This window comes from Nyctereutes procyonoides, unplaced genomic scaffold (genome assembly GCF_905146905.1).
Source record: "Nyctereutes procyonoides isolate TBG_1078 unplaced genomic scaffold, NYPRO_anot_genome, whole genome shotgun sequence".
NCBI lineage: Eukaryota > Metazoa > Chordata > Mammalia > Carnivora > Canidae > Nyctereutes > Nyctereutes procyonoides.
Genome location: NW_026575042.1, coordinates 39,536,574 through 39,554,300, shown reverse-complemented (window position 1 = coordinate 39,554,300; position 17,727 = coordinate 39,536,574). Strand labels below are relative to the sequence as shown.

Below are 17,727 nucleotides of genomic sequence, written 5' to 3'. Positions count from 1 at the left end.
CCAAATGTTGCTCAGAGATTTGCTTCTCAAAGTGTGATGCTACAACCAGTGGCAGGGACTTTCTTGGTCGTACAAAATGCAGAATCATAGGCTCCACTGCAAGCCTCTGAAGCAGAATCTGCATTTTAACAAGATTCCCAGGTAATTCAGATGTACATTAACATTCCAGAATCTGGGTAGAGTTTTGAAATCTCTCTTGCCTAATCCAGTTTCCTGGGCCATCGCTAAGTTTTCAGGTGGGGTCAAGAAGCTTCTGATGTATGGGGAGGACAGTAGTATATGCTGTAAATTAAGCACAGCCTGGAAGGGACAAGGATGAGCAAAACAGCTGAAATACAGAAGAAAGAGAAAAGAAAGGAAGTGGGTTCTTTGGAGGTGAGCTGCTTCTGTCACTTGAACACAGACATCAAAATTCACCGTTTTCAGTGTCCTTTGACCTGAAAGTTTGTGGTCTAAAGACTTAGAAACATTTTTTTTTTCCTACACAGAGAAGACTTCCTGAGTTTATCTCTAAACCTCATAGCTCCCTTGAAAAAATTAAGTTTTTATGATTAGAAGTTATGGTAATGATGTGTTTTAAAATTTTATTTTAGAAGAGTCATCTGTGTCAAATTAAAAGGATATTAGGAAGTCTCTAAATTGATCTTGTCTTTACCTTTTGAGAAGCTTGGGCTACCTCTACTCCAAATGAGTTTCATTTGGAACCAGTATTAGTTCCTTATCCTAAACTAAAAAAAAAAAAAAAAAAAAAAAAAAAGACTAAATTGGGCTAAATTAGTCTAAAAAAAGACTAATCCTAGTGAATTAATAAAAAAGTATATAGGAAAATGACAGACCCAGGGAATTGGAAGATATCCACACCCTTACTTTATGAAGAGAAATTTTTCCCACAGCAGCTCTGGCAGACAGTCGTTCAACCCAAACATTTCAGGTGATAGGGAACTTCTCACACTCCACTGTAGGATAGTGCTCATATTTTGGAAAGGTCAGCTGATTGGGAATTAGAAGGCACATATCCAGGTGTAACCCATGTCTTTTTAATAGTTTTTGGTCTAACTTAGTCACTGCCCCCAAGCCTCTTGTTCTATCTAATCTAGTGACTCAAACTCACACCTTTTCAAAATGTCAATTCTAACCATAAGTGGGATTGAAAGGAGACTTAAGTCCAGTCCTCTGGGACTTGGCACAGCATCTCAGCTACCTTTGGCATCCGCCATTGTCCAATTGTAACAGACTACAGGGTGGATCTTATCTCCGGATGACAAACCTTCAGTGGTTTCAGAGAACCATCAATGTTTAGAATGAAAAGGGACCCACTAGTGAGTCCTGGTCAGGAATCAGTCAGGAAAAGAGAAACTAGCTGGCGGTGCCCATAGTTTAGTGCAAGAGATTGGGTATACAGGTGGCAGAGAGCTGAAAAATTTAAAAGGGGACACCGAGGCCATACAGGTAGTGACTGTAGGAAGCAAATGTAAACCCTGGGACAGGAGGAGCAAATGGAAGAGAATCTAGAATTTCCTAAGAGGGAACTGCTGGAGCTGGGACCCAGACATCTGAGGTCACCAGCTGGCTCTTGCTGCTTTCTCTGAGGGTGGCCCATGAGGCTGGAACCAGCTGTGAAAGCTATGGTGAAAACCGTTGCTGAGATGCGCTGAAAGAAGCAGCAGGCAAGCAAGATGGCAGCAAGGCCTTTTCTCTACTCCTGCATCCTAGCCTCCTTTTGGGGCTCCTATGGGTAGAGCTCAACAGGTTCTGGCAAAGGGAGATGTGGTCTGCAGAGCCCCGGCCCCAAGATCACAGGGCAAGCCCAAGAAGATAGGTTTGAGCAGAGACACTGGTTTGCTGACTCCTAGAAAGAGAACTTGGTGCCCCTCCTCCCCCTTTTACACTGGAGAACGACATCCAGAGCCTGTAAGAGGGTTGTCTAGGGCCTCACATAACAGTAGTACAACTAGTGCCAGCAGGCATAGGTATGCAAAAATACAATGACAGCTAAAATGCAATTTTGTAAGAGAGAAAACTTCCAACTCTGAATATGCTTAGATGGCAGAGAATTTATAGATAATAGGTGCCTTTAGATGAGACATTTAAGATATGTTTTGGCTTGTAAAAGTCATACTAATCACAGTAATTTGTGTGAGTTAATTAATAACTAAGGTAGAGAATTACGATTATGTAGGCTAATACTAAAGGTGAGATCAACTCAGTTGTTTTATTTTAATTATAACATCAAGCCTCTGGTCATATAGGCATACTTTTCATTGTTTGTGTGATGTATCTGTACACAGAACTAAAAAAAAAAAGAAAGTATTAGCAAAAACATTGCCTGTTAGTGTTCTAATGGAGGCAAGGAAACAAAAACCAATGGAGCTACTAGGGAATATATCCTGAAACAAGATGCTCAGCCCCTTCAGATATGTAATCTTCATCATCATATCTCATTTTCCCTGGGACATCAGAAATGATATTTTTTAAATGGTTTAAGATTACCTTCAAAAAATTCACAGATGGTCTGTTACAGGCAGAAAAACACAGGAAGTTTGTGAATTTTGAATCTCAGCTCTGCCACTTTCAAGGTGACCTTAAGTAAATTATTTTTGTTTCTTACTTGTTAAATGGGAATAGGAATATTCATTAATTTATTCAACAAATACTCCCTGAATGCCTATCATGTGCCTGGCTTTGCTCAAAGGCTTAGGGACCAATGTATCCTCCCTGCCCTCAATGAGCTTTCCTTTGCAGTGCTGGAAGGCAGAAAATAAACACATGAACTTATAAAATGTTAGATGGAAGTAAATAATATTTAAAAAAAACAAAGCAAGATTAACAAGTAGAGAATGATGGGAGGGATCAATGCATACAGAAGACCTGTCTGATATATAGCATCTTAAGGGAAAAAGAGAGCCATGTGGATATCTGAAGAACTTTCCAGGGCATCTGGGTGGCTCAGTGGGTTAAGTGTCTGCCTTGGGCTCAGGTCATGATCTCAGGGTCCTTGGATTGAGCCCCACATACAGAGCCCTGCTCAACAAGGAGCCTGCTTCTCTCTCTCCCTCTGCCTCTCCCCTGCTTGTGCTCTCTCTCTCTCTCTCTCTCTCTCATGCTCTCTCTCAAATAATAAACACAATCTTAAAAAAAAAAAAAAAAAAAAAAAAGAAAGGAAGAAGTCTGAAGAAGAGCTTTCCAAACAGTGGGAACCAGAAACTCAAGGGTCCTGCAGTGGAAAGTACTTACTTAGTAAGGATATAGTGTATAGCAAGAGGTAGGTATAGTATAGTAGGAGATGAGCTTAGAGACCTGTGGGAAGAGGAGAAGGGGGCAGGACTAGATCATACAGGGCCTTTTAGTTATGGAGATCTATTACAAAATTTAAAGAAGAGGACTGACATGATCTCAATTTTCTTAATGACTAGATGGAAGCTAGACTGCAGGAGGTTAACAGAGGACACAGGGGGACCAATCAGGAATCTGTAATCTAGGTGAAAAAAAAAAATGATGGCGGCTTGGAAAAGGTTGTTAGGGGAGGCAATGTTGAGAAGTGGCTGGGTTCAGGTAAGTTCCAAAGGACAAGCCAACAAAATCACTGAAGTATAGAGAGAGGAAAAGTAGACGGTGATCCAGAATTTTGGCCTGAGCAGCAAGAAGAATGGAGACGCTATTACTGAGAAGGGGAAGACAGTAGGAAGAGCCGATTAATAGTGCTAAGCCTATTGTGAGATAATAAATCAATGCAATAAATAAAATGACGTTTAAAAAGCCAACAGTCCATTCTTGGCCCACCGTAGGCATTCAACCAGTCTTAAATCCCCTCCCTATTCTTTAGAACACTTCTTTGTTACCACTTCTTGTTCTCAGAACATTTATGCACTACCCGCATGCTCTCCCACCCTTTTTATTCACCACTTCTCTGAAAATCAATATATAATCAAAAAGTTTCCACATCAGTGGGAGGGTCAGCTAAACCTCACCTGGAAAAATCTCTAACAGACTAAAGAATCAGCAGAGATAGATAAATTACGTTTATAAATAAGGAAAGAAAAATATTTGACAACAAAAAAACATGCATGGCAATCTTTTTAGTGCTTCAAAGTCCTTAAAGTTCTTCAGTACCCTAAAAGTTTCCCCAGGTCTTGGTTGTTTTTTAATACGATTTTTGTGAAGAGTACCTTATAATATTTTATAAGCATCCTTTTCTTAGAACTTCTGAAGAGAGGCTAAGAAACTGAAAAGTTACCCCAAAATCTATCAAATGCTTACTGCATATATATTTCTTGGCAGAATTTCCTAGTCGTTTTTATTCTTTTGCCCAAAATTTTGAAGCATATTAAGAGGAAATAAGTAATGTAAATGTCTATGCACTTGTATTAGGTAAATATGTCCTAGCAATATTTTATCCAAAGCTAATCCAAGTAATAACCAACATATAAATGGAAGCATACAGTCTAAATACAAAAAGAAAAAAAGAAAAGAAAAAAAGCTTGGTTCTTTAAAATTCTTTATTGTGGATTCATTTGCAATGTCAGTATTCAGTTCACATATGTCTATACTCTTAAGAATCATCAGCATTTAATTTATGAGTGTTTTTAGTTGGAAAGATTCTGCTGCTTAAAATTCAATTTGATCCCCTTGGTCTGACTTGAGGAATACTTACATCTTGTGTTTTTCCCAAAGCCCTCCTCTATCTCAATTTCCCATAATTAATAGAATCTTTAATCCAAAGTAGAATGGCACACCCACCACTTCCCTACCCCAGCTCAGGGGTGATAACAGAGAAGAGCAGCCCAGAGACAAATAAAATTTGTCTCATGGTTGCCACTCCTCTGTCCCCGGGGAACATCTAGTGTATGTATGGCTTCCTGTTGCATTGGAAGCTCCGTATACTGAGGGCTTACGAAAGCAATCCTAAAGCCAGCCTAGAAGCAGCTGAGGCCCCACTGTGGGTGGGAAGCACACAAGCACAAACCAGCTTACCTGCAAGGAGCGTGTGGTTTGGATGTGCTCATTAGATTCTTCAGCAGAAAATAGAACACCCAGCTTTGTCAAGGAGGCACGGGGGCAAACAGAGACCTTTCTCTCATGCTCAGCAAGTAGAGGTATTGGCAGGGGCAACAAAACCCTTACAGATTTCTTAGATTTGTGACTCTAAAATTATGTATGGCAGGAACCTCTTCAGGTGCTTCAGGGTACCCAGTGAAAAATTTTTGACAAAAGCAAATCCTGATAGTGTTGACCCTATACAGAAAGCTAATGGTTGGACTCCCATATGCCAATGTTTGAGATAAAATGCAAAGAAGCTGTTGGCACTGGCTATGAAAAGCCCCTAGTTGACTATGTGGTCTTTTGTTCTGTTTCCCCAAGTATAACTTTCCTTGTTTTTTTTTTTTTTAATTTTTATTTTTTCCCAAGTATAACTTTCCTAACTTGTGACCAGGGAATCATTTATCCTCAGGAAAAAAAATGTACTTCTTAATACTTTTCTTTAGGTTAATTCTGTAAGATCCGTGTTTAAAACAAGGAACAAGGTATACACCACTACAGGATCCCTTTAATTATGGAGACTGGTAATTATGGTAATTATTAGCAGCTTTAACTCTACTGACACCATGTCCACCTTCTTCTAGCTGATGTGGCCCTATCCTTTGGCTTAGATGGGAGAGAAAATTGGTTTTGACTGGTGTGTTTTTTAATTTCAGGCATAGTTGCTGTTCTCTTCTGTGGAGTCACACAGGCACATTATACCTACAACAATCTGTCGTTGGATTCCAAAATGAGGACTAAACAGGTAAAAGAAAAAATTCACTACAGGCTTTGTCTCTTTTCACGGTGTAATGGTTATGTTGCAATTCTGCAATGCACTCGGAAAGAATTTCATTAGTAAAGGAAGAAAGTAAGCTTAAGGCGTCATTATAGGTTGGATATTTATAGATTTTTTTTTTCCTCCAGGATAACCATTAACAATTCTCTTGGTAAGCAAAAATATAGTTATAATCGTCTCTTCCTCCTGAGAAATGTGGAACATAGACTGACAGTCTTGAAGATGAAAGGCCCACAGTTGGTAATAATTCAGTCACTTACATCTAAAAGCAAGCATGTGAGATTGGGTAGTTATAGAGAGAGAAGGAAATGAAGAAGAATAAGGAAGCGATGTTTGGTCTTTAATTGGGTGCTTTCGCTTCTAAGTAAACTCAGCTGCCAGTTGTCACACTAGCAAAATGTATCTCCCATATGCCAAAAACACATGTGTTTGGATATTTGTACGTGAACCTTCGTAGATTCCTTACACAAACATGTGCTGCACAGTCCCTCTGCGCCAGGTCATATGCTAGATACTAGGGATAAAAGGACATAAGATACGACCTTGTCTTTAAGAGGTTCGTTATCAAGTCTGCTGATGAGGATGAGGATATGGAATGAACAATTAATTATCCACAGTGTGATACAGAGTGTGATAGAAATATCTATATAGGATGTTTGGGGAGCATTCAATAGGGCATCCTCTGTAGTTAGGATTGGGAAGGTGGCAAGAAAATTTCTAGAGATGATGTCTGATCTGAAGCTTGAAATACAAATAGAAGTCAGGTAATCATTTGGGATCTAGTGGAGGGTGGGCAGGTAGCATGAAGAGCATTTAAAGCCAAAGTTGAAGATGGGCAAAAAATATCTTAAGCAGTTGATTTTGATCAACTGTAACTGTAACTGCACTGTAACTAGTTCTGTGTGGCTAGGGAATGGGGTAAGAGTTGAAACCATAGATAGAACCAGAGACCAGCTTAGGAAAAGACTTCCATACCTTGCAAAGGAGTGTTTAGACTTTGTCCTACAGGTAATGGGGAGTGGCTTAACCAACAGAAAGCCACATTGCATGAGAAATGTAGAAGTCTAAGATCAAGGTGTCAGCAGGATTAGTTCCTTCTGAAGGGCTGTGAAGGATAATCTGTTCTAATCCTCTCTCATAGCTTCCGGTGGTTTGCTGGCAATCTTTGCTATTCTTTAACTTGTAGACACATCATCCTAATCTCTACCATCCATATTCATACGGCGTTCTCCCTATGAGTGAGTCTGTCTCCAAATGTCCCTATTTTATAAGGACGTCAGTCATTCTAGATGAAAGGCTTACTCTACTCTAGTACAACTTCATTTTAACTCAACTAATTATATTTTAAATGACCCTATTTCTAAATAAAGTCACTTTCTGAGGTATCAGGGCTTAGGACTTCAACATATGAATTTGGGGGATGCCCCATTCAGCCCATGATAAGAAGTCAGTGAAGTGTCTGAAGCAAAATAATTTTAGGATAATCGGAGTTGCATTTTAGAAATAGCACTCTGGTAGACAAGAGGAGCATGAATCAAATGGCATTTGTATCAGTTACCTTTTGCTATGTAACAAACAACCATACAACCTAACCTCAGTGGCATCTGAAAATAAGCGTTTCTCACATGTCTGCACAATTTAAGCCTAGAGTGGGCTTGGCTGGGGCATGTGCCATTGCCATCTGTCTGTCATTCTCCTAGCAGAAGAGGAAGCCCTAATGTGCAAGTTCAATTCAAGCCTGTGCTTGCATCACATTATCACATTCTGTCGGCCAAAGAAATCACATGCCTGAGCCCAAGGTCAAGAGACTGGGCAGGTCACTAGCCCACAGTGGGAGAGCACTGCAAGGTTATATGGTAAGGAGTATGGATATAGAGAATAATGAAGAACTGGACCAAATGATTGCAATCTACCCAAAATACAAATGGAGGCAGAGAATCTTCTATAATAAGCCCAACAATGCTAAAGATATTTAATGTGATATCGGGACATTAGGAGTAGAGAAAGACAATGACATCTGAGCAAAACCTGTAATTGGCAAAGAATTCCCAAACAGTTTTTGAAGATTTACTGTAAAGCTCTCTAAAATGGTTATTATTTTCCTCTCTCTCTTTGTCATGTCCCAAGCTCAGCAGGACCTGACCCTACCCCCCATCCACCCAAAGATTCTGCAAGGTCACCCTTCCCCCTCTGACCATCAGAGGAATCACAAAGATGCTATTATAGATATTTTAAGGACCCACAGTTTTGAAAAATGGAAGAAAAAAGGACACCAATACATAGAAAACTCCAATGTAGGATCCTTTTCATTATGGAGACTACCGCATTCCCTGGGGCTTAAAGGGAGATGTCTTGGGATGTTTTTTTCTGACCTTGTCTGGTTCCCTGAGCATTTGTATTCTGGAGAACTGAACTCTGGTTGGGGACTTGCACTTTTAAGTCATGCTACCTAGACTGCTCAGCAGAACTTCAAAGATAACTCATCTCATGGTGAGACAGCAACCTAGCACCTAGAGGAGGCAAAGCCAAATCTGCCCTACAGCCTTTTGTTCTCCTCTGAATGACTTGACAAGCATTCCTTGATGACTGCCAGCATCTGTTTTCATAGTGTTTTCCTTTAAAGAAGGAGACTTTTTGCAAGTTCATTCTTTAACATCCAGATGATCATACCCCTCCATCTTTGTTTCCCCCTTTTACCTTCTTTCCTGGGTGCCTGATTCATAGTAAGAGCTTAATGAATGCCTTCCCTTCCTTTCTCATACCTTTCTCCATTTCTTTTCTCTCAGGATTTGCCATTTTCTACTGATTATTGTCTCATAACATATGTATATTTAGCCTTATACATATTTAAACATACATGCATACCTACACACCCATATTTTCCACCCTAGTGTACAGAGTTTGCGGTTACCACTTTGAAAGAAAAGAGACCCAGCCCTTTAATTAAGAACCAGACAAGAGGTTCATGGCCACATCTGTGCCAGTATAGCAAGCGAAGTTCAAACTCCATATGGGAAACCAATGACAAATTGCAAAGAAAGGCCGATGCAGGTGTTATAGAGGTTACCATTATTTCCTCTCTGAAACTGGAAAAGATTTGGAAAATATTAAATGATGATATGTGGTTATATAGAACAATATCTTCCTCTGTACCTCCCTATACTGTGTTCACTGTTAGTGAGAAAAGTAGAAGTTACAGTGGCTCTGGGCCTCTGTCCCCAGAACTGTTGAAGGGGAACAGAGGAAGTCAGTTAGTGAAGTCTAGAAACAATCTATGAAAATCAACTTTGTATTATAAAATGCAAAGGTGATATGGATTATTAAGGAATTTATTCGTGGACTGTGCCTATATCAGCTAATCAAATAGCTACATCTGGTAGCAAAGACTTTTGAGAATTATATATCCTTTATAGCTTCAATAATTAGAGTGCCTTTTAAAAACTGCATTTTCACTTTAAAATATGTTTTGTGAATTGATTTTCACTCCAATCTGTGAAAAAACCCGTAACATCACTATGTGTTAAGCAGCATAATAGAGACACTCTGGTGCTGTTACCCACCACAAGGCATATATATTTAAGGTTTTTTATTTATTTGAGAGACAGAAAGCAGAGCATGTGAGAACACAAGGGCGGGGGAAGGGGGTGTTGCTAGGGGCAGAGGGAGAGGGAGAAGCAGACTCCCCACCAAGCAGGGAGCCCAATGCAGGGCTCAATCCTAGGACCCTGGGATCATAACCCGAGCTAAAGGTGCCTAACTGACTGAGCCACCCTGGCTGCCCCAAATCATTCTAATAAAAAGTATACAAACATGTATGGCAATCCCTTTCCCTGCTCTTGCAGTGATTTGCTTCCCTTAGGGTATCCACACATAGCCCTAGAAAGAGACAAATAATGTAAACTCTGACTCTTGCCCAAGAAACTGAACACTGTTAGAGATACTCCAGATGGACATCAGCACATAGCAGTCTGTGGGCCTACAGGTCTAACCCTGAACCATCCAGAAGACTGCCTACGGGCCCCATGATACACTACTCACACAGATCCCAGCCTGCCTCCCAACCCTTCCTCCTTCATGCCTTCACTTGCTAAGCAGGCCTGGGAGCTGGTAATCTGGGCTAAACTCCAGGTGTTTCCATAGCTATCTTTACCTTGCCTGAGGCTAACTTGCAAAACATGCACTTCCACATCACCCCTTTTAACTAGAATTTCTCCTTCCCCGCCTGCAGTTCCCACCTAAAAATTGTTTTCAACTCATACACATGAACCTATAATATTAACTTAAATAATCAACATCTATTATGCATTAACATGTATGAAGTACTTATTTCATTCACTTTCTACTTTCTTTTCTACCTAAGAAGTAACTCTCCTCATATCACTGATTACCTTCATTCATACAACTAGTATTTTTTGAGAGCCTATTTTGTACCAGTTACTGTTCAAGGTGCTGGGGTACAAAAGTGAATAAAAAAGAATTTCTGTGAGCCCTGGGTGGCTCAGCAGTTTGGGGCCGCCTTTGGCCCAAGGGGTGATCCTGGACACCCAGGATCGAGTCCCGCGTCAGGCTTCCTGCCTGGAGCCTGCTTCTCCCTCTACCTGTGTCTCTGCCTGTCTCTCTCTGTGTGTCTCTCGTGAATAAATAAATAAAATCTTTAAAAAATAAAAAAGAATTTCTTCTGGTAGAGGATATTTTTTTGTAATCAGAATGAATACGCTAAATTATATAGTGTGTTTATGGCAAGTTATAAGCCCAATAGTAAAGCAGAGAACGGAGTTAGGAATATATATATGGGGAAGTAGTGTTGCAATTTTAGAGGCGTGGTCAGGGAAAGTCTCAATAAGAAAGTGATACTTGAAAGAAGTAAAAGAGAAAGTTACATGGACATTTGGAGCAGAGCTGTCCAGAAATTGAGAACGACAGATACAGAGGTCACCTGAGGCAAAATGACCAATGTGGCTGAGGTAAAGTGGACCAAGGGAGAATATGACCATACCAAAGCAGTGACAGAAACAGGTCATGGAGAGTCTAAACAAGGTGAAGAAACACTGGAGGCTTTTAAGTAAAGGCATAGCATAATATGATTTAAATTTTAAAAGAATGGAGGCATCATTATTAGCCAAGGAGCAATGCAAGACAGCAGGTTTGAGGGACAGTTGGGAACAGAGTGTTGACTTGTTACATTTGAGATGTGGATTAGTTAATAAAATGGAACTAATGAATAGCTTGTTGGACATCGAATTCTGGAGCTCAGGAGAGAGGTTGAGGTGAGAAGTATAATTTTGGATGTCATCAGCATAGAGATGATATTGAAAACATGAAACTAGATGAGATGTCTAAAAGAGTAATGGGGAGAGATCCAGAAACCAAGCCTTGAGGCACTCCAAAAGTAAGGCTTTGGGAACCAGCAAAGGAGACTGAGAGAGTAGCCAGTAGGGAGAGGGAAAATCAAGAAAATATGGTGTCCTGGAAATCAACTGAAGAGAGTGTCTCAAAAAGGAGCATGATGAATTGTGCCAAATTCTGCTGAATGGTCAAGTAAGATGAAGAGCATGAACATCATTGATGACATTGATAAGAGCCTTATTGGTGGAGTGTCAGGGTAAATGCCTAGTTATAACTGGGTTCAAGAGAGGATGGAAGGAAAGAAATTGGAAACTGCATTTAAAGACATGTCTTTCAAAGGAATTTTGCTATAAAAGGGAGCAGGGCAATGAGATACTAACTAGAAGAAGAAGTGAGGCCAAAAAAAAAATATTTTCAAGGTGGAAAAATAACATTACTTTTCTTGCTGATAGAAATAAACCAAAAATGAGAAGACTGTGTGTTAGAGGGTTTGCCAAAGCTTATAAGTGGCAGAGGCAAATTTTGAACTTAGATCTTTTGACTTTGTAGTTCAAACAATTTTGCTCATTAGTAAATATTCTTTTATTTCTTCTTCAAAGATTTTATTTATTTATTTAAGTTATTTAAGAGAGAGACAGAGACAGCACAAACATGAGCAGGGGGAGGGGCGGAGGGAGAGAGGGAGAAACAGGTTCTCTGCTCAGCAGGAAGCTCGACTTGAGGCTCTATCCCAGGACCCTGGGGTTCATAACCCAAGCTGAAGGCAGACACTTAAGTGACTGAGCCACCCAGGGGCCCCAGTAAATATTCTTTGATTAATAGATTCAATAGCAGCAATTGTGGAGTTGAGCATCATTTATTCAGTAAACCTTGGGTGGATGGATAGATGAATGAATGAATGAACAAATGAATATTTGGTGATCTAAAAAAAAAAGAATATTTGGTGCTGTATTATATTTCCATTAATACAGGTAATGAGTCATTTATCTTATATTTAATTCTATAACCTTTGAAAATCTAGCAATTTTAGTGCATTTTAATTTTTTTTTACTAAAGTACAGGTTGGGATTGACATGGGTATTTTCATGCATTTATTTTTGAAAAGCCAGATTCTTGGTCTAGCATTTATGAGCAAACAATGACATCTTCATTATAGCACATTCTTTCCAGATGCTTATTTTATTTCCATCCCCCCTAGATGATATTTTGAGTGTTTATCACCATTAAATGGAAAGGCAGCAATGCAAATCCAAATTTATATTTCCAATAAAAAAAAAAAACAATGGTGCCAAATTGGATGTGCTGTATGTGCATGACTTTGTAAGAAAACTCAAGAAAAAGATCTGGAATGTGAGAGAGATCAGATGATATGGTGGAAAGAAGACTGAGCATCCAGTACACTGGACTTTGCTCCTCATTTCTATGACTAATGGTGGAGGCCTTGGATAATTAATTTAACACCTGTGACTTCTGTTTTCTCATTTGTAAAATGAATGACTGAACGATATGACTGGTTTTTAAGGATCATGCTCTAAACCTAATATTCTGTGACTTGACACAGAGCATAACATATGCATCTGTTTCCTTCTCCCAGAGTCGGATTGGTCAGAGATCACTTGCTTACAGACTGCATGCACAAAGATGAGAGTGGGGATCAGAGTTTGCCATTGATCTTGAGGACAAATCATTGGGTAGACCATGTTTAAAAAAATGTCAAATCAAAACCAAAGTCCCTGGTCTATCCTGGGGTGAAAAGTTTTACTGAGGGCTGGTATTTCTTCTGGAAATCTCTCTTGTTCCTGAATGGTTGTAATGGCTTTTTCTAAGACTGTCTATATCCCTGAGGCGGAGAGTACGAGGCTTATATTGCTCCCACTGAGTTTCAAGATCTGACTGAAGGGCTTTCCAGCCTTTCAGTTCAAGTATGGATTGATGGTGGACTAAGCACCACATAATTGCATGGCAGACATCATGCTAGAAGCCAGAGAGACAGACAAATAAGACCCAACTCTCATCCTTAGGAGTTCCTGCTATAGCAGGGGACACATACTTGCATATGCACACATATGCATCCCCATGTATATACACATGCTAACCCACGCATGCACAAACAACAACCCCACATAACAAATGTTAACACACAAGGATGTGAAACATGTCATGGGAACCGGAGGACTGAATTGCTTCCTGGAGGCAAGGTGTTCATGGGAAGCTTATTGTGAATCGGATGTTTGGATAATTGGAAGATTATCATACAGTTTTCATGGGATATAAAAGCAAAGAAAAAAGAGTAAGCAAAAGTACAAAACTAAGCAAGAGCTCAACAAGTCCCAGAAACAAAGAGGTAATGCATTGTGACTGGGGGTGGGTAGCCTTGAGGAAGTAGGTTGGAGTGTGTTGAGGCCACTGGTATAGTTTAGGGAGCAGAAAGGGAAGGGTGTGGGAGAGAGCTGAGAATTAAAATGCAGAGGTGGTTTCAGGTGGACCTTTTAGTGTCCCACTGTGCTACATTTAGGACAACTGTATTCTATAAGGCTAATAACTGCTTAAGGCTTTTAGGCATAGGGATGATGATAATAATCAGATTCATGCCTTACAAAGATAATGAAGGAAATGACATCAATCCGCGACATCTATCTCACTGCTCACCACACTTCCTTTTGAAAAACTACTTATATATATATAAAACATCTAAATTTATCTTAACCTTTTGTAACTTTAGACATATTTCTGTCCTGTCTAACCTCTTCGGATGTTGTGGTCGATATGAAAAGTTATGGAAATTTACCACTTGATTTTTGCCTTAAACTTAGGAGTTCATTAAATACTTGCTGAATTAATAAATAAATGAATGAATGAATGAATGAATTATGGCCATGAACATTCCAAGACAAAAAATAGAAAAGGGAAACAATATATGCTAATTAATGGTTTTATTTAATTCTGATATGATGCATTAATTTAAATGTAATGAGTTGGAAGCATAAAGCAAATGTCTAAGGTAATCCTGAGATATTGAAAGAAAGATCAAGTACAATTCCATTACTTATGTGAGTTTCCTGCAGTGTGCCTCCACCTTATTGATTTGCATTACAGTGGTTTTGATTATGGTTTTGTGCAATTTTTCTCCGTCACTTTTAACAAAAACAGGCACGTTCCATCCCAGTTACCTGTTCCAAGGCACAGTGGAGAGAAAGAGAGAGAGAGAGACTGTCATGGGCAACAATGCCCCTGCTTCCCTGGCTTCTGAGAAGTGAGATCAAAGATATCTTCATAAAGCATAGAATTGACTTTTTTTATTTTTTTACTCTAATTACATTTCTTTTGTCAAGATTTCTACCACTTTTCTTCTTCCCTTCATTCAAAGTACTTTAAAAATACCATCCTAGAAGGGTTGAATTTATAAATGATGCCAAAGTGTTTAAATTTCTCCTTAACTAAGCTGGTGATTCTTTTCAATGAAACTCATTATATTGTATAAAGGACATTTAGTAGTTCAGCTAATAAGTGTTCTTTTTTAAATGCTAATGAAAGTGGAGCTCCCACATCATGGCAAGAGCACACTGTACTTTCAGTGCCCAAAAAGAACTATTGTCTGCAAACCCCTAGTTAAGAAGCCTTACTCTACAACCAGTGTGCATTATAGTAGGGGGTCACAAATGACCATTTGGCACCCCTGGTAGTGGGTGCCTCCTATATGCTGGGAACTGAGGCCCAGGGAGGAATGAAACTAAGACATGAACTGTGCTTTCCCTTGAAATCTTTCACATACATTTTTTTCTTTGATAAAGCTATAATTATACTGTAACTTCTCAATTAAATCTTATCTACTCTTTCAACCACATATCTGTGTTTGTTTATCATAGTATATAATTGCAGTTGAATTTTTTAAGTCATAAAATCCAAGAATTTCAGGGGCACATGGGTGGCTCAGGCAGTTAAGCATCCAACTCTTGAATTTTGCTCAGGTCATGATCTCAGGGTCATGAGTTGGGCTGAATCCTGTGTGTGGAGGCTGTTTAAGATTCTCTCTCTACACCCTCCAACGCCCACCCCCGGTGCATGTGCGCTCTCGTTCTTTAAAAAAAAAAAAAATCCAAGAAGTTCAGGGTGAGGTGAGACTATAAAGATAAGCATTTAAACTCAGAACTGTATTGGAGGAAACTGAATCCCAAGAAAGTTCAATGACTTGGAGGGGTAGAGTCAGTTCTCCAACCCAGGGGCCAAACTGGACATAAATCAGTACTCAAGGGATATATGTACTATAAGCTAAAAAAATGCCTAGTACCTACCTCTAAAAGCAACCTTTGTTGTATTAGTTATTGTTGCGTAACAAATTACTCCAATACTTAGAAGCTTAAAACTTGTATTATTTCATACAGTTTTTGAGGGCTCTGAGTCCAGGAGCATCAGTTTAGCTGTATAGTTCTAGCTCGCAGTCTCTCATGATACTGTAGACAAGCTGTTGACCAAAGCTGAAGCATCTGAAGATGGAGGCCTGGAGGCCTGAAGGACCCACTACAGGATGGTGTACTCACATGGCTGTTGGTAGAAGGTTCAGTTATTGAACACGTGTCATCCATAGAGTTGCTTGAGTGTCCTCCGTGATATGAACTTTCCCTCAGAGCAACTGAAACTAAAGAGAGAGAGAGAGAGAAAGAGAGAGGAAGAGAGTTGAAAAGTCACTCATTGTCACTACCATAATCTGTCTGTTAGAAACACTAAGTCACTAAGACCAGTCCACACTCCATGGGAGGAGAATTAAGCTCCCCCTCTTGAAGAGAGGTGTATCAAAGAATTGTGGACATATTTTAAAACTGCTATGGTGCCTGATGACATTTTTTGGAAGCAATTTCTTGGTAATGGTTTCAATTTCTTATAAGGTTGAATGTTCAGGTTTTCTACTTCTTTAGTCAACTTTACTTTCCTACTAAACTATCTATCCTCTCCAGATTTTAAAAAATGTTAATAACAATTGTTGAACTCTATATGGTGCAAGGCACTATAAATATATGTCTCATTAAATTATCCCAGTTAATATTCACTGAAAGATTCATGAAGTAAATACCACTATTAGTCACATTTCTCAAAGGATAGAGTTGTACATCATAACCCATTATTATTTTTCAATATTGTTTTAATGCATTTGATTATATACCTTTCCTAAAGAAAATGATGTGAATGTATTTTCTCCCTTTCTTCATTTATGAATCTGCATATTATATCAATCATTTTGAGAAACATCTTTTGCATCTGCTTATCCATTTCACTACTGTTCCCTCTAGTTCATTCTTCACTACTTATCACTCTTATTGTCCTTCCTCTCTTTGGGCTTCTCTTCACTTCTTCTTCACTCTTTCCTATAATAGAGGATATGAGCCCAAGTAACCTTTTCCCTGCTGACTGCCACTCCTCCCTTTGCTCTTCTTCTTTCTCAGCTTTAACACTGGCCTCAAAGGAGCTTAATAGGTAGAACCAAGAAAGTCTTTTCATTTTCCACCCAAGTATGGCTGCTATCACTTCTGTTCACCGCTTTATCTTGTGACAGATATTTTATTCCAGTTTGCTACTACTGGTTTTCTTTTTTCAAGATTCATCAGTATTCCTTGCAGCTAAGAATAATTGAGTATTATTAGTTGTTTTCTTCTGATTCTTCATCACCATCATAAAAGGCTCTGTAGTAGAGTCACCTACCAGGACTATCTTTATATCTACCCAATAGGCAATGTCTTTATGGCCCATATTATTCACCTTTAAATTTCTTTTTTTTAAGATTTTATTTATTTATTCATGAGAGACAGAGAGAGAGAGGCACAGGCACAGGCAGAGGGAGAAGCAGGCTCTATGCAGGGAGCCTGACATGGGACTCGATCCTAGATCCCAGGATCATGCCCTGAGCCAAAGGCAGACACTCAACTGTTGAGCCAACTGGGCATCCCCATTTAGCTTTCTATAAAATTTAATTTTCTTTATTACATTTTCCCCAAAATAATGGCTTTGTATTATTTTTCATTATGTAGAGCCTCAGCCCCTCAGAGAGATAATTCTCTCTCTTGCTCTCATTCTTGTTCTTTGTTTCACTCTTTTTCTCTTATTCTTTAGCCTTTAGAAAACAAAACAAAACAAAATACTATCATTAATACTTGAATATCAACATATAAGTATATATTGTCCTTCTATGTATGGGTCTGATTCAATGCATAATGGAAGAATTTATCTGAATAGGATTTAAAAGATTGGCTGGCTTGGTCCATGCTTTAATGACATTCAAGACAGATGGTTGCTCATTATTACCTTAAAATTTCTAAGGATGGCAATGGCATAACCCCCTTGAATAGCCCATTATGGTTTTATTACCCTGCTTGATAGGTGCAGGTATGAAGGGCTTCAGTCTCATAATGGCATTTTGGGATGATAAATGGAAATTACTGTAATTTTTCTACTCATTTTAATTAAATTTTATTGATGCAGCACAGAAAACATCAAAGCTGAATACGTGTGCTGGAGTGTGTGTTTGTTAAAGAATGTTGCCAAGTTTAAGGATGCCATTTCCTTGATGGTCTTGA

At 39.1% G+C, this 17,727-nt stretch overlaps 1 protein-coding gene across 1 annotated transcript in view; it reads left to right on the top strand.

Moving 5' to 3' along the window:
- Positions 1–17,727, top strand: part of SLC9A9 (solute carrier family 9 member A9) — a 534,354-nt gene that overhangs the window by 257,744 nt on the left and 258,883 nt on the right. The window contains exon 9 of the mRNA XM_055321514.1: positions 5,694–5,782. Within this exon, the coding sequence (XP_055177489.1) occupies positions 5,694–5,782 (89 nt within the window). The remainder of the gene's footprint in view (positions 1–5,693; positions 5,783–17,727) is intronic.